This window comes from Pseudopodoces humilis, chromosome 32, assembly GCF_049639895.1.
Source record: "Pseudopodoces humilis isolate 2021_Gansu_Grassland_sample_001 chromosome 32, ASM4963989v1, whole genome shotgun sequence".
Taxonomy (NCBI): Eukaryota; Metazoa; Chordata; class Aves; order Passeriformes; family Paridae; genus Pseudopodoces; species Pseudopodoces humilis.
The window spans coordinates 1,596,797-1,617,611 of NC_142231.1; the positions used below are offsets into that span (position 1 = coordinate 1,596,797).

The following is a 20,815-nucleotide window of genomic DNA, read 5'->3' on the forward strand; positions in this document are numbered from 1 at the left end:
TTCCTGGGACCACAGCAGGAGCTTCAGACAAAGCTGGGAATGAGGAAGGATAAGCCCAGATGGTGCCTCCCCCTCCCCACCTTGTCTGAGCCCGGGGGGACCCCAGGCCTCGGCAGATTTTCCCCTTGATCCGCTCACACCAGGCTCGTTTGCAGGAGCCTTTAATTAAGGAATTAGTAGAGGGGCAGTTCACACAGCACCATTTATTTACCCTCGGAGCAAACAGGATTTTGTAGGGGCACAGGGTAGTTTTCTGCAGGATTTATCTGTCCTTGAAGCTGTGGGTCCACGTGGAGACTCAGGGATGCTCCAGGGAGGTGCCCACTGCACCCACCACACCCCCAGGGATGCTCTGAGGGGATCTCCAGGGTATTTATTCAACCCCTCCTGCTCTGTGCCTGTCCCCAGAGTGGGAGCCCCAAGTTCAGCTGCTCATCCCTGCATGGGTGGAAAATCCCACCTGCCTCCTCTCCGTCTCACCTCCACTATGCTGGCAGTGCTTGGCGGGTGTTAGAAGCTGCATCTTCACTAAAAATGGGAATATTCAACATTAAAATGTTTTGACCAGGATTCCTAAAGAGATTATTTTAGCTGTGAGGGATGAGTCCCCCCCTCCCCACACCCCAGAGCCCTCTCTGAGGGACTGAGCTGTGCCCTGCAATTCCCACCCCTCCCAGTGAACTGAGACTGCAACACCTCACATGAATAAAACAAACTTTTAATAATGTACAGCAGAAATCGACAGCCTGGTTTTATATTAAACAAAAGATTTCCTATCTTACACCGTATGTACATTTGCATACTGAAGAGGTAAAGTGGCTAAGTGGCTATTTTCTTACAGTCCTTTGCTAAGAAAATGTACAAAACCAAACAAATCAAAGGGGCAGAGAAGTACCAAGAGTTCTGTCCTGCAGCCACGTACCGCTGATGGACCCCCTCCTTGTCCTGCACCGGGCTCCCCTTGGAACTGCCTGGAATGCTGCTTTTTCCCAGAGCTGCTGCAAGTTTTGGAGGCAGGCAGCAACTCCTACGTGCTCCGTCAGCTCGGCAAGCACCGGCACCCCCGGGCACCAGTTTGCATGAAAGTGCTGTGTAAATGCTACATGGTCAGCGTTCCTGCCAAGGATCCCGCTTGGTTTTCCCCATCTCTCTCAAACTGGCTTTTCCTAAAATCCTGCTCCTGGGGGCATTGCCCTTCCCTCATCCCTTCCCTCATCCCTTCCCCGCTCGCTGGCCGCTGTTTGGTTTAGCTGAGGCAGGTGCAGTGTGGCTACAGTTGGAGGGGGTGAGTTCAGTGCAAGTTCTGGAGCTGACGGTGTCCGTGGGTACCGGCCTGCAGTCGCCGGGACGGGAGAGCCAAGGGAGCCTGCAGTACCTGCGGCTGGGTGATGTCCCCTCCTGTCCTTCCCCCAGCTCCCAGGGCAGCCCCGGGGCCTGTTCCAACAGCCTGGGAGTCCTCAGGGCTTGCAAGTGCCCCCCTTGGCCTCTAAATGCAGGTTTAAGGGATCAGCTGGGATCCTCGGGCTGGGATGTGACTCAGGACAAGCCTGAAGGGGACAGGGGACCCCCATCCCTGCTCCCACGGCAGATCCACGCCACCAAAAACTCCTTGGGGGATGCAAAACGGCTCCTAACATGATTCAAAAACCACACTCCTCACTTTATACAAGGTCATGGACACACAGGGAATCAGGGGGAGAGGGACACACGGACAGGGACACAGACAGCAAGAACAGAGGGATTGAAATAAAGACTTAACCCTGACAGCCGGAGCAGAGATGAAACCTCACCTTAGAGAGCAGGAGCAAGGTCAGAGTAGAAACAGTTCCAGTGTAAATCGAGCTGTGCATTTGGTTTTTTTTTTCTTTTTTTTTTTTTTTTCTTTTTTTGCAGTGATTTCTTTACAAACCAACAGGTCAAGAGGTAATAATTAGAGATTGTTTTTCTGCTCTTAGAAAGAATTAACAATATTCAAAAAAGTTAAAATCCAGACCCTCCCAGAAAACAATAATAATAATAATAATAATAACAACAATAATAATTAAAAAAAATAATAATCAAAACCACTCCAGTTAAAAGTTATGGCTTCAGAGTTCTCTACTGCAGACACTGACCTGACCTCTACACCATGGCTCTTCCTGACTGCCAAAGTCATCACGGCAGCCACAGCCCTCACTTCCACACACATCTCCCTCACCTGGATTCGGCATTGAATCAAAAGAAAACCCATGCAGATGCCCCCACCCCACACTGAAACACAGCCACTTCCACATTAGGAGATATTTATACACCTATATTAAAAAGATGGATGTTGATTTCCCAACCCACACCTGTTGTCAGATCCTGCCCAGTGCCTCTGGGAGGTGCAGAGCACCCCCAGAACTCAGATCACAGAATGAGCCAGGTTGGAAAAGACCTTTGAGATCATCAACTCCAACCTATGACCTAATTTAACACTTCCTCATCAACTAAACCATGGCACTAAGTGCCATATCCAGTCTTTTTCCAAACATGTCCAGGGACGGTGACTCCACCACCTCCCTGGGCAGACAATTCCAATGCCCAATCATTCTTTCAGTGAAGAATTTTTTCCTGATGTCCAAACTTCCCCCCTGGCACCACTTAAGGCTGTGTCCTCTTGTTCTGTGAGTTGTTGCCTGGGAGCAGAGCCCAACCCCCACCTGGCTACAACCACCTGTCAGGGAGCTGTAGAGAGTGATGAGGAGTCCCCTGAGCCTCCTTTTCTCCAGGCTAAACAACCCCAGCTCCCTCAGCCGTTCCTCACCGGGCTCGTGTGCCAAAAAGCCCTGCTGCCCTCCTCTGGACGCGCTCAAGCGCCTCAATGTCCTTCCCAAACTGAGGGGCCCAGAACTGGACACAGCACTCGAGGTGCAGCCTCACCAGTGCCAACCACAGGGGGGGAATGAGCTCCCTGCTCCTGCTGGCCACACCAGTCCTGATCCAGGCCAGGGGCCCTGGGCCTTCTTAGCCACCAGGGCACACTGCTGGCTCATGTTCATCTGGCTGTCACCAGCACCCCCAGGTCCCTTTCTGCCTAGCCACTGTCCAGCCACTCTTCCCCCAGCGCGGCATCATCAGGCCCCCAGAGATCTGCCTGGGTGGTGGAGCTGGGAATTGAGTTCCCAGGAGAACTGAATCCTGCATTTCCCCACGTGCCGGCCACAGCGCCTGCTCCATCTCTCACATCTCAGCTCCCCGCTACCAAGAATTACAAACCCCAGGGGCTCAAGACAAAAAAACCTGGATTCCAGGAGTGATTCTCAGTTCCTTATTTGTTTCGTCTTAAAAACGGGAAAGGGGTGGCAGTGAGGCAACCTGATGGGACGTTCTGGCAGCCGGCAGCGGAGTGGGCACGGCCGCGGCGCCCATCGGGGAGCCAGGGATCCGCTCTGCAGCAGCCTGTCCAAGCTCCACGACGCTCACGACTCAGCACGGAGAGCACCAGCGCGACAGCTCACGAACGGGACACTCGAGATTTGCACATGCACAGGAAGCACGGACAGAGATGAGCCACCCACAGGCAGACACCGCACGGCTATGGAGGAGATGACCAGGCACGGGGACACGCGCACCTCGCGCATGCAGACACCGCTGCGCCCCGACGGCCGTCAGGGCGCCGAGTTGGACTTTTTCAAGCTTAAGAAAAGGAGGGAGAACGGTTTTGTGAAGCTGATCAACTGTTCCGGCTCAGCCTCTTGGAAGAGAGCACCATTTGTTTTGCTTTTTCTGCATTAACGTGCCAGTCCCTGGAAAAATCCTCGAGAGTACGGCAAGAAAACCTTCCCTTTCCCTTCCCGCTCCCGGCACCGAGCACCCGGGCTTGGCTCCGACCCCGCCAACGGGTGCTCAACGCACGCTGAACTTTACAGGGATTTCCTTTAAAGGAACAAAGAGTTACGATCATGGCTGAGATCCCTCGGGTGAAGTCCCTCTCAAGTCTCCACGCTCTCAGGAGGTGATCACAAAAGGTTTCGGATTGTTTCATACCCAAGCAGGGAAGAGAGCGGCTCTGTAGGCTCCGTCCCCCTGCCTAGCAGCCTGCAGGTCCCGCTGTCTGGTTGTAGCAGTAGGTTGGGCTGAAACACGAGGTAGGCCTCCATCACACGTCTACTCTAGCACAGCAGCTCCTGTGCAGTTTCCTCCTGCTGAGGCTCAGAGCCTAAATTTTCACATCTTCCTGGACACTGAGCTGGGAGAGGGTTTTCTTAATGCGGAGGGCAGTGAGCCGAGCTGCTCCGTTGGCGTACCAGCACTCTCTCATCATCTTGCCCATCACCCGTAGTGCCTGGGAAAGAAACAATGGCAGAGCTTGGTGCTCTGCTCTTCCCCTGACCCCATGTTGTTGTGCCAGGCTGCTGCTCTGCCTGGCCACCGACACAGCCTCGGCATCCCCCAGAATCAGAGAGCACCCTACAGTCCTTGTTACCTCATCATGGGGGAATCATGGAATGGCTGGAGTTGGAAAAGACACTAAAGCCTGTCTCATTCCATGCCCTGCCATGGGCAGGGACACCTTCCACTGGCCCAGGCTGCTCCAAGCCCTGTCCAGCCTGGCCTTGGACACCTCCAGGGAAAAGGCAGCCCCAGCTTCTCTGGGGCCAGGGCCACACCACCCTCACAGGGAAGAATTTCCTCCCAGTATCTAACCCTGCCCTCTGGCAGTGTAATCCTCCTTGTCCTGGCACTCCTTGTAAATAATCTCCCTCCCTCTTTCTTGCAGACTCCCTTCAAGTACTGGAAGGCCACAGTCAGGTCACCCAAAGCTTCTGTTCTCCAGGCTGGACAATCCCAATTCTCTCAGCCTTTTCTCACAGGAGAGGAAGGGGACATGGAGATGAAACCTTACCTCGTAGCTCTGCCACCAGTTTGGGATGTTTGGCCGTAGTTTCTGGTCACACACGACCTTCCGCATCTCCTCAATGGAAGGATCAGAGGGCACAAGGTCGTAGTAGGGAAGCTGATACTCCTCATGGATACCTGAAAGGCAGAGCAGGGAAAATGAAATTCCTGGGAACAGGGAGCATGGCCACTGTGCTCGCTAAAGGCAGACGGATAGAGGTTTGGGCTCCATGACTCACTGCTGAGATGCGTCAACACTTTGCAGTTATTTAGAACAGAAATGAAGAATCTGGAATTGGAGTTAACAAGAAAAATTCAGGGAAATAAAATGCAGCTGCCTAAACTGGAACGGAGTCAGCAGGCTGGGATCAACACCTCCCAGCAAGGCGCCAGGGTCACTGAATCTCCACAGCAGTGGCACTGTCACACGTGGGATGATGCTGCAGCTGCACGTGCCAAGACATTTATACTGATCTGGGGGAGTCCCCCAGCAATCAGCACCACCACTTCCTGAAAATCCATCCAAAGGAACATCAGCCACCACTGGGAGCACCAATACCCTTGACCCAACTCTGGCTGGGCTTAGCAGCAGTCATGGGTCACTTGTGTTACCTCCCTCAGTGACAACACACAGGGACATGTCCTCCCACAGCCCTGTTCCCCTCAAACCTCCCAAACACCTGATCAGTAGGAACCCCAAGGCTGGGAGACCCAGGAGCAAGCACAGCCACTGGCCCAGGCACACAAAGGACGTCACCTCCTGCGTTGCACCTTCGGGCAATCTCCCAGTACACCAAGCCCAAGGCGTAGATATCGGCACATTTAAATGAATCAAAATGCTTCATGTTGATGGTTTCATCCAAGACTTCTGGGGCCATGTATCTGCACAGAGAAAGGAAAAGTGTTTTTATTCTGAAAGGGAATTTTCTGGAAGACGGTAAATGATCAGTTTTCCCACACAGCACTTCCTTCCCAGCAGAAAAAGCTCTGCTTGGCACAGCCACCATCAGAACAGAACTGGGCCCTGTGATCTAATAGAGTGAAAAAAATAACTTAAGAAAAACAGCAAGCTGGGAAAAGAGGTAGAAATGTCCCAAAACTACATCAGGCTCCCAGCAGAAGGTCCCAAAGGCTTTAGTGAGGCCAAGCTTGTTGTCATATATTACATGAGCCCCTGGTGCCAGGTTTACATGGTTGCCGCACACCTCCCAACGTGGTGACACCTGGAATGTCCCTTCATCAACTCAGGCACAAAACTGACCCTGCAAGGCACTGGGAAACGCTGGATTCAGAGAATTCCCCCAGTGCTCAACCCGCAGCTCAGGCATTTCCAGTCACTCAAACACCTTCAGATGCATTTTCCTACCGTTTGGTTCCAACCCTTTGGTTTGGTGCGATGTCAATCGTGTCTGTGACGGAGTCGTGCCGGACAGCCAGCCCGAGGTCAGCAATGGCACACGTGCCGTTCTTCTTCACCAGGATGTTCTTGGATTTCAGGTCTCTGTGAGCAATCCCAGGTTTTCCTAGCAGAGCAAAACAAAAAGCAGCAAGGGTCAAGGTGGGGAAATCCATTTGTTGAACTGGCACCGGATTTCAGGGTGTTAAACCCACTGTTGCAACACTTTTTCCTGTTTAGATTCATAAGGAATGGAGCAGGGAAAGGCTCCAATGGTGTTTTGGAGGCGCCACTGATGCAGTGGCACCCAGAGGCCTCAAGAGGGATGTAAACTCCACATCCCAGCACAGGCGCCGACGTCAGGAGTTTGTGATTCTGTTTCTGCCTGTGCTCACATCCCACCCAGGCAGCGCCAATTTTAGGATGGGATGTGAAATGGTGATATAACTCCTGGGAGCGAGCGCCAGGTTAACCCACTTTGCAGCCAGCCAAAGCAATCGCTCTATTTCTGGTCAATAACCACCAGATGAAGCCGGGCTGACTCAGGCAGGGTTTGCTGCACAGCACATCAGCTCCCTGCAGCAATCCTGCTTTATCCTCCCCTCAAGAATTCCCAATTCCTTTTCCAGCTTAGCTTTTACCCTGAGTGCCCACGATCTCCATATGCAGGTGGGCCAGCCCACTGGCAGCAGACAGGGCGAGCTTGATCATGCCCTCGATAGTCACCGTGTAGCGATTCAGGTAGTCAAAGAGAGACCCGTGCTCGTGGTAGTCAGAGACGAGCCACAGCTGAGTCCATGTTCCGTTATCTACAACAGCAAAGAGACGGAGCTCAGGCAGATCCAGTGCAGGGATGGCCACTGAGCACCCCACACAATTTTGGGACAGAGCAGAGCTGTTGTGTAAGGCTGCAGCTCAAGAGAGGCAAGTAAGAAATGGCCCAAATCAGCCAGAGCATGGCCAGCAGGACCAGAGCAGTGACCTCTCCCCCGTGCCAGGCACTGGGTGGGCAACAGCTCGAATCCTGGAGTCGGTCTTGGGCAGTGCAGAGGCCCAGAGAAGCTGACTTTAGTCAGCTTTAGTCCCCCATGACAAGAAAGTTGTAGAGGTGCTGGAGCGTGACCAGAGATGGGCAATGGAGCTGGGGAAGGGTCTGGAGAACTTCTGAAGAGCAGCTGAGGGAGCTGGAGGGCTCCACCTGAAGAAAAGGAGGCTCAGGGGGGACCATCTCACTCTGTTCAACCTCTCGACAGGAGGATGGAGCCAGGTGGGGTAACAAGCAACAGGACCACAGGGAATGGCCTAAAGTCACACCAGGGAAGGTTTAGATTGGGTTAGATTTAGGTTAGAAGGTTTGGATTAGAGAGAACTTCTTGGAAAGGGTGGTCAGGCACCAGAACTGGCTGCACAGTCCTGAACTCGGGCCCGAGGCACTTCTTACCTTTGTTATCCGCAGCAATAAATCCCAGGATGTTCTCGTGCCGCAGCATCACTGTTTGATAGATCTCTGCTTCCCTGAACCAGGAACGTTCCTCACGTGAAGAGAAGATCTTCACAGCCACATCACCTCCACGCCACCTGCCCCGCCACACCTCCCCAAAGCGGCCTTTGCCGATGATCTCCTGAAGGACAATTGTCCGAGCCACGGTCCGCTGGACAAACAGAGGCAAGCCTGGGGACAAGGAATAGAAGGAATGAATCCCTGCAGAAAACCTCCTGAAAGCCCAACCATGGCCTCAAACCCAGCAGGCTCTACATTTGGTAACAACTGGGAGCCTGAGCAAGACCCAAAGCAGGGAATGGTGGCAGCTCCTGCGTGGGATGTGCCACTGCTTGGGCAGCATCTGCATTCTGCTTTGAAGCAGAGATCCGGCACAGAGCAGTTGGGGAACTTCTGCTCCATGAGAGATCAAAGGAACTGCAGTCTCAATATGCAAAGAATGGAACTCGATGAATTAGTTTCTGCTCAAAAAGCAGAACCCCCCCAAATTTCTCTTAAGGAAGGAGTCTCAACATCGCTGCCATTGCTTACAGAAATCATGGAGCTCACCTGCACACAGCATGCATAGAAGAGATCCCAAATATTTTATATATAGCAGCAGATGTGCTGCTGAAGGTTGATTCCCTGGTCAAATATCAGGTTGTCACATACTCTGCCTCTGTGGACTCTCCTACAGTTCCCATCTGCTGCAAAATTCCTTATATTCTTTAACCCAACTACCTTCCTAGTTCAAAGCCACCACTAAATGGTGACTTTCCACCTGTTCTGGGGCTTCCTTTTAAATGCTGCAGAAGCAAACACTGCACATCATCCACCTGGGAAGACCAAAAGGGTTCTTTGGGATGAAATGGGCTATTTGCACCATAAAATGGTGATCTACCGGGATCTTCCCTATTTTCCTGCAGCTTTGATGCAGGTGGCATCCTGCATCCTCCTCTGAAAGCCAACAACACACGGGTTCACAGCTGATGGCTGTTTCCAACCTAAATCCTGTTCCAAGGCCAATGTGGGAAGAGATGCAGCTGTTTAAGGTATCCTCTTGCAGTTAAGGAAGAGTTTAACTATTGCTCTTGCCTGAACAGACAAGAGACCACCGCACAACTGAATATAAACATCCCTTTAAGTTACTCATGAACCCTCTGAACAGGCTCTGAGGCAGCGGCCTCACTGCCATGGCAAAGCTGTGGCAACCACCAACCCCAAAAGACAACTGCAGCCTCACTGCTCACGTCCCATCATCTCGCAATACCTGAGCCAGAGCCGGAGGTGGACAGATCGTAGACCAGATCTTGCAAGGTCTTGTCCTTGGAAAGGCACATTTCACAGGAAGGATCTTCCATGTCCAGCCGCTGGCGGTTGTGATAGACTCGTTGGTGGTGATGGAACACAAACACTACAATGATCATGACAACAAACACAAGGAAGACGGGCCCGGCAATCACCGCCACCAGCTCCACAGGACCCCAGCTTGATGGGGGCTCATTGTCTTTCAGGTGTCCTTGGGAGGAAAGGGAGGAGAAAAACAGACATTTTGAGAGAATTATCATTCCTTTGAAGATTTTCTTGTGTTTTACTGTTTTACTCTCTCAGAGCCTGGAGAATTTTAGCCTGGGGACACATCAAACAACAGTGTCAAGGTGGGGCTGATCATGAGGCAGGCAAAATGCAACTGAAACCCCAAAATGAAGATGGAACTGCAATTGTGGGATCAGGGATTATGGCTTGTTCATTCACTCTTTGACACACTCTTTGAGTGTGTTCTAAGCTGATTTTCCAGAACAGCCTGCAGTTCACCTTCCATTTGAGCTCAACCAGTCAGCCAGGGCTCCCTGCTCCCTCTTTCCCTTTCGCCCTACAACAACCAGTGAACTTGCACCTGAAGACAATTATTTGCTGTTCTGAACACACATGAGACCTCCCCACTGCTCCCAAGGAAAATGACTCTGCAGTCCTCCCAGCACCCACTAAAAACCAGCCCAAAACAGAAAGTAGGAGGTGTGAGGAAGCACCACATGCCCTCTCCATCCCAGGGATGAGAAGCAGAAGTTTCCCACACCCTCACTCAGAGGCAGGGCTGCTTCCCCTGCATGTATTGTGAACCCAGGCACCTCCCTCCCCACACACTTTGCTCTGAAGCCGCTGCAATGTTCCTCTATTTGTGCTCAACACCTAAAAGATTTGGAGTTTTGGAATGGAAGCAACAGCAGCTGATAAAGGCAGGGCCAGCTCAGTTACAAAGGGAACACACAAGTTCCCATTTGAATTTGAAGTAGTTTGTTTCTTCCACTTCACAAATGAAGGAAATAAACCCAGCGCTCAAGTTCATGCAGCAACTGAAGGGAAGAAGTGAAAACAGGGCTGAGAACTCCAAATTCCCAATCCCAAACAGACAGCTCCTCTCCTCCCACTTCAAACACATGATTTATCTGACTCTCTACTTACCGCTGGGAACCATTAAATCAATTTTGTTGCAAAAATCGGAGTAGCAGCAGTGAGTATTACGCAGATCCTCTGAACTCAGACAATAGAAGGGTTTCCCAGCAGGAATTAATTTTGCCTCAGGAATGCAGGTCCGAACGTGGTGTTTGACACCATCCAGGTTGAAGACTGAGACCATGCAGGCACCGTCCGTCTCACACGTGGAGTTGGCTTGTTTGCAGTCAGAGCACAGACATGTCAAAGCTGAAATCAAAACAAGATCAACTCTTTAAAATCCACAGAGAGCAAAAGCTCAAACAAGAGGAAACCTTCTTTAAATTCTCCATTTCAGAAGGGCCGTTCTCAGGCTCTGGAAGAACCGGCTCTGCGAACAGCACAAGTCATACTCAGTATTCCAGACCTGCAAGAATCCAATTTCGGCATGAAACAGGCTGTGGAGGCAGAGGAGCCTCTCCAGGAGGTGCCTGTCCAGGCAGCCCTTTGCCTGCCCCTGTTGCAATCACCACCAGCCACGACCCAAGTCATCCCTGCAAACCGGGTGAGATCCGAGCGAGATCCACTCCCAGCCCAACCTCGGGTCAGACTCAACCCAAAACCAACAATTACTCAAACTGACTGACCTGATTCCACCTGGGCTGGCTGTCCAGGCTCCCTGGAGCTGCCTAACCTGGGCTGGGGCAAGGGATGACCACCCTGGCTCACAGAGACAAGGAGCAGCTGGCAGATGCCAAACCAAACCCAATCCCAACCGACTGCACGAGCCAAGCGTCCTACACCCAGCCAGATCAGCCACTTATTTAATAACTGCCTTCCTGATCCGAGACACTACCTTGGGTCAAATACATTCCTGGCTTTTTGCCTGCTCTCCACGAAGATTATTTGGATAAAGGAGAAACTCTGAGGCAGATTCCCACATTTTTTCACCTCCCAGCTGTCATTGTACTTTTCTCAAACTGCCTGAAAAACTGTACGCAAATCCCCAGGCCTTTCCATCCTTGGGAACAAAGAGGAATCCAACAATGTCAAGAAGAAGGGTGGGGCTTGTTTAGCAGCACGCTGGGTTTTCACCAGCTTTCATCAACTCTCCCAGCCTTCCGAGAGGGAATCCAAAACATGTCCTTACCTGCTGCAGAAATGGGCTTTCAGGTAGGGAGGGTGTGAAGAAAGGTTTTAAAATATACAAACGCCACAGTTGACTCTGCCCAGGCTGATCTAAATCCTCTCAGTGTAAAGTCACACACAAAGTCACCCTCAACACTTGTGTGTGGGGCCATGTTACCCTAAGCTCAATGAAAAACAAGCTGGTCCTGATTTACTCAGGGTTGGTTTAGGAGGAAGACACCCATTAGCTCTTATCCCAGAGACCTGGGTAAATCAATCAGGGTAATTGCATTACTATTCACTTAATTCTCTCTGGTTGCTGCTCCTCCTTTTCCAGCTGTTGTTGTGAGATGTTTCAGATGGGCTGAATGTGGTTGTTGGTTAGTTTGGAATCAACAGATTCAAAACTCCAGTGAAAAGCCAGTGACAAGAGCCAAGGGAATATCTGGAGCTGTGTCAGGAGAGGTTTAGGATGGGTATCAGGGAGAAGTTCTTCCCCCAGAGGGTGCTGGGCACTGCCCAGGCTCCCCAGGGAATGGTCACGGCCCTGAGGCTGCCAGAGCTCCAGAAGCCTTTGGGCATTGCTCACAGGGAAGCACAGGGTGGGATTTTGGGGTGTCTGCACAGGACCAGGAGCTGGACTGGATGATCCTGATGGGCCCTTTCCAACTCAGGTTATTTCATGATTCTGTAATTCTGTGATTAAAAGCTGAAGAGCGATTGAGTGAGACACCTTTAAAAAGCATCAAATGAGCAAATGGAGCTTCAGGTGCTCAGCACAGGCCAGTGAAAGGGAACAGAGGACAGAAAACAGACAAGGAACACTCTCAGACTGATCTGTGTTGAGAAGCGTGGAGAATGTCCATAGATTCTGAAGATTTTGAGAGGAAATGTTATAATAAAAGGAAAAAAAACCACTCCACTAACATTCACTTCAAACCGCTCCAAGATCAGTGTCTATCCATGGTCAGCAGAGTGCAGAAAAGACAATTCTGAAAAATACATACACTTGGGGGAACAAAGGTTGGTGATAAAGGAGATTTTATGAAAATCTGAGATGGCAAAGAGCACCCAGGGCACATTCCTGCCTTCATGTCTACTTAAAAGGAAATGGTCTTTTAAAGCATCTCCCTTATTACTTATCAAAAGCTCAAGGTACAAATTAAAAACATTTAACCCACATATATTTCACTGTGTAGGTTCTTTTCAGTTTGATTTAGATACAATAAAACTGAACTTTGTTCCTCTTAGAGTAATTTTTGAGGTCTCAATCCCAAGATTTTGGCTGTGGCAGTTTTGCTTCCAGAAGTTCCAAAGCAAACAAAACACTTCAATGCACTAATAAAACTGGTTTTGTAAACTTCTGAGCGAAGATCTGGCCTGAAATTGAGCATGCCTTTGAGAGGGAAAGCAGAGAAGCAGGTTCGTGTCTGCTCAGTCTCATTTGTAGGATTAAAAAACAAACAAAAAAATCAGTTTACCTGCAAGGTATGATACCAGAGCCCCAGCTTGGAGACAGAGAAAGATCCTTATCTGCTCTGTGCAGAAAGCCAAAATTTCCTGCTAAGGAGGGGGATGCCCCACGGCTTCACCTCACCCCGTTCCCCCTCTGAAACAACTGCTCTTTTTAAACTTTAATTCTTATGTTTGCACCTCAAAAATCCCCACAGTTGGAGAGCAGTGGGAACAAAGAGAATGGAGCCTTCAGCACATGAGTGTCCTTCTTTCCACCTCTCATCAGAGACCCTTGAGGGGCTTTCCAGGTATTGCTGGCCAGAACCTCTAAGCTGCAGGGAGAAACTCTCCAGTTTTCTGTGTGTGCCAGGGAGAAAAGGCTTGTCTGCACCAGGGCTCACTGGGAAGCTCCTGGCAAAGAAGAGAATTACAGAGCAACTCATTTGGGTCCAGTAACTCCAGTCTGGTTAACCAGAAAGGCAAATTCTTCTATCAGAAACTTAGGAGAAGCAAGGAAAAGGCAACTGTTGTTTGCCCTTGGGTGGGGGACAGAAGGTGGACAGGGAAGCAGAGCCCCCCACTGGTATCTCTTGGGTGCTCTCAAGAGCAGCCGGGGCAAAGCAGGAGACAGGAGTGGATAAAAGGATTTTTCATGCCAACAGCATTCTTTTTTCTTCGGGAAGAAAAGCTCCTATTGAGCCAAACATATAATCTACTTAATAAAAGAAACCGCCTGGGCTGAAGGAAATAGATGGGGTGAAGGGAAACAAAGAGCAGTTCCCAGAGCTGGGGCGGCGCGTTCCCCCCTCGCAGAGCGCCCGGGGATGCGTCTGCGTGGAAGGTGCGAGCAGAGCTGGAGCAGAGCCCGCTCGATCTGCTCCCCACACCGACACCGAGCCCAGCCCTTCAGAGACACTGCCTCAACAAGCCCAACGTTCAGCTGCAGAGCCTGTGCATGCAGCTTTGTTCTCACTGGAGAGATGGAGCAGGTTGGAGCAAACCTTGCCGTGATTTGATCTGAGGCAGGGCCTCACTGCTCTTCCCCAAAACCTCAGAGGTCACTCAGCACTGCCAATAAACAAACTCTCCTCCATCCTTGACCATACCAGCCCAGACTTCTTCAAGCCCAAGAGCTGCTTCTGCTCCCCACGAGGTTCCTGGGTTACAGCCCCAGCTCCAAAAGGATCTCGGGGCACAGTGGTATCCATATACCCCTGCATCAACAAGAGGAAAACAAGGGCTGGCTCTCTCCCTCCAAATCTCCCCATTAAAAGCAACCTGTATTCCCAAAATGGATCCAAACAAACAGGTGGGGGGCTGTAGATTCGAGCTCTGTGCTCCAGGGAGATTCAAACACTGAGCTCTGACAGGCAAAGAACATTTCTCCTCCTTTCCCAGCAACTCTCCGAGCTCATTTTGCACGTATTTATTCTCACACGGAGTTGCATGTGTCAAGATGTCTCTGCAGCTAGACAGGGGAAAGTTTCACAGCAGAATCTCCAGCAATGGTGTTAACCACCTTTCAGAATACATTTTCCGGCATCTCCCGAAGCTGTGCCTAAGAAAGATGCCATTTTCTCAGGGTTGAACTCTACCTGATCAATATGTATGAGAATAATTAACCTGAAGATGATCATTGGTAAAATTGCCAATAACCACCCACGTATTTACCAGATAAACAGATTTTTGCAGGGATTGTAGCTGCTGTTCTTTTTCAACAGTTTGAATCGAGGCTGGAAGAATGATTCCCCTGACTTTGAGCCTTTCCAAGGCTCTGGAACAGGAGCTGCAATTGATTGTATCTTTGTGCAGCACCAAACTTAATGAGCCCCACTCTGGGAGCACCAGTTTCATGCTGCAGCAGCATAATGTTAGCAACAGAAATGGGGAACAATTGGCTTTGTAGCTCTGCTGCTTCTTTGGATGTTTTAATGAAGAGGGACATGTGTAAACATGCTTGGAAGAAAGAAATACCTGTCAGTGTCTGGCTCTGTGCTGTGCCAAAATAAAGAGCAACCTGTATCGCACAGGGTTAGGAATAATATCCATTCCCTCGTGGTGAGGGGGCAGAGGTGTGTCCTGGAGCCCCTGTGTGCTCCTTGTTCAGATGGATAAAGGAACAGAGCTCCAAGGAAACAACCAGCTCCCTTTCCCAAAGGCAGTGATGAGGGGACAGAGCCACCTGATGAAGGCTTTAAACAAACAAGATTTACTTTCCATTATATTATCATGGAATCCTGGAATGTTTTGGGTTGGAAGGGACCTTAAAGCTCATCCATTTCCACCCCACTGCCATGGGCAGGGACACCTTCCAGTATCCCAGGCTGCTCCAAGCCCCCTCCAACCTGGCCTTGGACACTTCCAGGGATGGAGCAGCCACAGCTTCTCTGGGCACCATGTGCCAGGGCCTGCCCACCCTCACAGAGAGAAATTCCTTCCCAATATCCCACCTCACCTTGCCCTCTGGCAGTGGGAAGCCATTCCCTCTTGTCCTGGCACTCCAGGCCCGTGTAAAGAGTCTCTCTCCACCTTTCTTGCAGACTCCCTTCAAGTGAATTGTGACTGGAAGGTCACAATTAGGTCACCCCAAAGCTTCTGCTCTCCAGGCTGGACAATCCCAATTCTCCCATCCTTTCATTCTAGGAGAGGTGCTCCATCCCTCTGATCATCCTGATGGCCCTTCATACTCATATTCACCTCAACTGTTGTGCTGTTTGGTGTCTGCAAGTGGGATCCCTCCATCCCTTGCTGGGATACATTTGAGTCCAAAGTGACCCCTCCAAGTCCCCAGAGCCAGCTCACTGTACCCACTGCCTTCAAAATCAAATGTCAGGCCAGTTCTGGACACTGTCACTGCCCATTTCCTTAGTAAGGAGCTGGAGAAACGAGCACAGATCTGTCCTCCCATAGATACAGCACCACCACCTTCCCTACATCTCATTTCCCCTTCAATTTCTCCTCCTATTTTGGATCCAAACATCTCTCTTTTGCTTCTTGCTGGTGCTTATGATGTCTACTGACCCACTGCTGCTAAATGAAACGGAGTTAAAATTAGCTGCAAAGCACTATGAAAAACAAAGCACTTTAAAGCAAGTCATCCAGAAACTAAACATTATCCTGGGATATTTCAAGTTGGAAGTAAGAGTCTCAACTTCTTTGAGCTGGCTGCAGTCCCCTGGCACAGGCTGGACCTGACGTGAAGGCAGCACGGCTGACTTGAAAACACACGAAATGGAAAAAAAAAAATAGAAAAGAGGCAGGAAGAATGTGCCTTTAAAGTGCAGAACTTTCCCTGCATCTACTCAAGGAACACGAAAGAGCTTCTAAATGAATTGTAAATAAGGAACTGACAGGAGTCTCATCATTAAGAGGTTAATTAGAAGAAGCCTTGATGTTTCTGCTGTTGTTCTTCCACTGAGAACACGAGCACATGGCTCCCTGTTCCCTCTCTGGGCTCTGGTCTCACACCTATTTTGTGTTTTAACATGTCAGGAAACCAGTTTAGGAGCCAACAGACCACACACACCAGTACTGTGGAAGAACATCCTGCACACTTGATGCCCAGGTTTATCAAGGTTCCAAGACTTCAGACCCATCCTGGCTTCTCTCAGACAATTGGCTTTTCCAGAGTGGAAATACATTGTTTAACATGTGGTCTACATTCCCACATCCAGCAATCCAAGGTACTTCCAAAGAAGGCCACAAAAGGCAGAAAGACTTTATCAAGGGGATTTAAAGTTCAGGGAAGGCTTTTTTTCTGCTGAAAAGAAATAAATAAATAGGGGTGCACAAGAGAAGCACAGGGCAGCTCAGAGCCAGGAGCTTAAATAAGGAGGACAAAGGAGTTCCCACCCAGCATTTCATCCCTGTAAAACCCTCACAGAGAAGCAATTCCTGCCTGGTCTGCTCAGGGCAGGACACCTTCCCCCTGGTCACCACCCAGTGAACTTTGCTTGCTGCTAGGAGAACTGACGTTTGACTCCACTCCTTTCGCAACAGCCATTTCCGGAGCATCCACTCCTGGCAGCGTATCCAGGGGAAAGAAAAAAACAACCCAAGCTGTCTGGCCAAGGAGCTGGACGAGTTCAAGAATGCTTGTTGGACACTGTTTTTAATTTCCAGTTAGAGAAAGGCTTTCTTGGAAAGTTGTAGAATATAGCTTACGGACCATGCAGAGTTTGCCTGATTTAACTGGGTAAATATTTGAAGCAGGTGTTAATAATAAAATCTGCTGCCCCAAAATTATTCCCTAGGGTAGGTTTTTGATTTATTTCAAGCAAAGCTGACATGCAACACCCATTTGCAAAGGAGCCTTGATTATTTTCCTTTTTTTATAAAGGAAGGGGCTGGAGGAGTGTTGTCTGCACTGTTTACTGACACGCAGAGGTTCCCAGCTCCCCAGCACTGCAGAAATTCAGATGTTTTTGCAGCCTTTCCCGAAATAAGCAGGTTTAAATCTCCGGTATGAAGCACAATAGTAAGGGCAGCCCCGGCATACCAAACGTGCATCATGGCTGCTGGAGCAGAGAACAATTCCCAGGGTGATTCCCTGCTCCCTGCACCTCATTCCATGAGTGCAACTCCCTCAAACCCAGGCTGAGCTCACACCTTGTACTGAATAAAACCGTTCAGCACACACTGAGCGGAAACAATAGTCACTCATAGAGCCCAAAATCAAAGGCACTGGGAGTCGCCAAGTTTCCAGGGGATTTGTACAGTCAATTGGTCTTTTCCTGTTTATTAATTATGGTTTTTTTTAATAAACACCGACTTCTACCTAAGTGAAAGCCTGAGAACAGCCGTGCCACGAGTCTCATATGATCCTGCTCTGCCAGCTATCAGAGAGGAGCTGAAACACCCTTGTAAAGCTGGGTTTTACCTGAGGTTACACCAAAACACAGCTACTCTCTCCCAAAAGCACATTCCTATTCCCAAATTCCCAGAAGTCACAGGTAAACCCTCACCTGCTGCCCAGGTGAGGTTTGAAGCCATTTTCTGTGCTTTAACAAGCCCAGATCTGCACACACACAGTTATTACCCTCTGACAGTCAGGTGGGAATGCAGAACACAAACGGTGAGAGGTTGGGGAAGAGAAAAATATTCCACAGTGGAACCTGTTGGAACAGGTACCTGAGTTACACAACAGTGATCACCCCGATAGCCACAGAGCTGGACTGCACCGGGAAGCCTCGGACACTGGAGGCAGCAGCCACCAGCCCATCCTCTGTCCTGTCCCCCCTGAGAGATGCTCGGTCAGGCCTTTCCTCTGGGGAAAACGAGTTAATCCCAAACCAATTTCCTTCGTAAAATTGGAGCTGAGATCTGCTGCTTGCCCCAAGCCTGGAGCAGAGGCCTCCTGTTCCTCCCAACCCCAGAGCTGAGACCCCCTCACTCCTCCCCCATGAGCAGCTGAACCAGGCCAGGTAAAGGAAACGGATTAACACGGAACAACCAACCAACACAAAGAATTTTTCCTCCCTCACCTCCCTCCAAACAAATATTTACAGTTGTTCCAGTCCAGAAGCTCAGGGTATGGAAAAGTTTCCTTAAAAGCCCAAACCGCAGATTGCAGAGGGCTGGATGTTACAGACACACTGACATCTCTGGGGCACGGGGGGCTGCCACGTTCACCCCAGGATGGGCCACAGGACAATGGGAAGAGGCCACAAACTCCAGAAGTTCCATGATAACCCAGCACAACACACCTTGGGCTGATCCACGCCTCTGTGACAAGCCCAGAAACCACCTCTGAGAGCCCCAAGTTCATCCTCTGTGAAAAGCCCGTAAAACCCAATTTCCATCATTATCCCCTGAAACCAGGCTGAAGGCTCCCAGATCTCCCAAGGTGAGCACAGGCTTCTTCAGAGCATCCCCTGGCACTGCAGGACCCCCTGGCACTTGGAGCCAAGCCCCAGCCCCAATTGCTGCTGCCTTTCCCTGACACATGCCCATCCCCTCGCTGGGGGAGAGCGACTGCCACAAACCAGCTCCGGTTCACACAAACCACCCACCCCTGGAGCCCCCGGCCAAGCTTGAACCCCCCAAACCTCCAACATACATCCTTGATGTCTTCAGAGCCCTCCCTGCTTCCAGGAGCCCTAACCCCATGGATCCCACCCCCAAATCCTTCTCTTCACCCTGAAACATCCACGCCCCAAAACCCTCAGGGGCCTCCTCACAGCCCTGGGGGCACCCCCAGGCCCCTCCAACCCTCTCGCTTCCCCCACCCCCCCAGTCCTTCTCGCAACCCTGAAACACCCACCCGTGTGTCTCCCCGCCCCCGAACTCCTCAGGGCCTCCTCACACCCCCAGCTGACCCAGCCCCCTCTCATCCCCTTTCCCTCCCCAAGCCCGTCTAAAATCTCCCCTCGGCCTCACCCTCCACCCGCCCGCCCCACAGCCGCCCCCTGCCCCACAGCCCCAGGCCCGGGCAGGCCCCAGCCCAGCCCCCCGCTGCCCTCAGCCCCCCGCACCGCCTCCCTCCCCGTTCCCCCCATCGTCCCCCGCTCCCCCTCACGACCCCTCCCCGGTCCTCCCCGTTCCCCTCACGGCGGGGGCGGGGGCGCCGCCATGTTGTGCCCGGTGCGGGCCGGGTCCGGCGCCGCCGCTCACTCACCGCGGACCCCGCCGAGCGGCCCGGCCAGGAGCAGGAGCAGGGCGAGCAGGAGGGCGGCGGGGGGCGGCGGGGGACGGCGGGGGGCAGGAGGAGCCGGAGGGGAGCGGGGGGCCCGGGCGGCCATGGCGGGGACGCGCCGCGGCCTCGGAGCGGAGCGGCCGCAGCGCCGGCGGGAGGGGGAGCAGGGGCGGGGCCAGGGGCGGGGCCAGCGGGGCGGGGCGGGGCCAGCCCGCGCATGCGCACAAGGGACGGGAGGGGACAGCGGGGGGGTTGGTGCGTGTGTGATGTGTGATACATGTGATATATATGTGATATATATGTGTGTGTGATATATGTGTGATATATGTGTGATACATGTGTGTGATATATGTGTGTGATACATGTGTGTGATACATGTGATATATATGTGTGATATATGTGTGATATATGTGTGATATATGTGTGATATATGTGTGATATGTGTGTGATATGTGTGTGATATATGTGTGATATATGTGTGATATGTGTGTGATATGTGTGTGATACATGTGATATATATGTGATATATATGTGTGATATATGTGTGATATATGTGTGATACATGTGTGTGATACATGTGTGTGATACATGTGATATATGTGTGATATATGTGTGATATATGTGTGATATATGTGTGATATATGTGTGATACATGTGATATATATGTGTGATATATATGTGTGATATATATGTGTGATATATGTGTGATATATATGTGTGATATATATGTGTGATATATGTGTGATATATGTGTGATACATGTGATATATATGTGTGATATATGTGTGATATATATATATGTGTGATATATATGTGTGATATATGTGTGTGATATATGTGTGTGATATATGTGTGTGATATATGTGTGATACATGCGTGATATATGTGTGTGATGTGTGTGTGATATGTGTGTGATACATGTGATATGTGTGTGTGATGTGTGATAAGTGTGTGTATGTGTGTGATACGCTTGTGTGATATCTGTGAGATGTGTGAGATATGTGTGTGATATACATGTGTGTGACATGTGTGTGATACGTGTATGTGATATGTGTGTGATATGTGTGTGTGATGTGTGTAGTACATGTGATATGTGTGTGATATGTGTGTGATATATGTATGATACATGTGATATATGTGTATGTGATATGTGTGTGATATGTGTGTGATATGTGTGTGAGTGATACCTGTGATGTGTGATACGTGTGATACACGTGTAGTACATGTGATATATGTGTGATATGTGTGTGATATGTGTGATATATGTGTGTGTGATACCTGTGATGTGTGATACGTGTGATACACGTGTAGTACATGTGATATATGTGTGATATGTGTGTGTGATATATGTGTAATACATGTGATATGTGTGTGATATGTGTGTGTGATATATGTATGATACATGTGATATATGTGTATGTGATATGTG

General features: G+C 50.4%; 1 protein-coding gene across 1 annotated transcript; it reads right to left on the reverse strand.

Moving 5' to 3' along the window:
* Nucleotides 1-702: 702 nt before the first annotated feature.
* ACVR1B (activin A receptor type 1B) lies at nucleotides 703-19,478 on the reverse strand. Its single transcript, XM_005531994.3, has 9 exons — nucleotides 19,369-19,478; nucleotides 10,200-10,439; nucleotides 9,007-9,255; nucleotides 7,698-7,928; nucleotides 6,898-7,065; nucleotides 6,227-6,383; nucleotides 5,618-5,742; nucleotides 4,868-4,998; nucleotides 703-4,306 (listed from the first exon to the last, which is right to left on the reverse strand). The coding sequence occupies exons 2-9, from the start codon at nucleotides 10,372-10,374 to the stop codon at nucleotides 4,181-4,183; spliced, it is 1,362 nt and encodes a 453-aa protein (XP_005532051.1). The 5' UTR covers nucleotides 10,375-10,439; nucleotides 19,369-19,478; the 3' UTR covers nucleotides 703-4,180.
* Between the last annotated feature and the right edge of the window lie 1,337 nt (nucleotides 19,479-20,815).

Coding starts and splice junctions, on each gene's coding strand:
- ACVR1B (XM_005531994.3), bottom strand. CDS start 10,374: ATGGTCTCAGTCTTCAACCTGGATGGTGTCAAACACCACGTTCGGACC. Junction 7,929..9,006: donor CACCTCCGGCTCTGGCTCAG/GTATTGCGAGAT, acceptor CCTTGTCCCCAG/GCTTGCCTCTGTTTGTCCAG. Junction 6,384..6,897: donor GGAGATCGTGGGCACTCAGG/GTAAAAGCTAAG, acceptor TTGCTCTGCTAG/GAAAACCTGGGATTGCTCAC.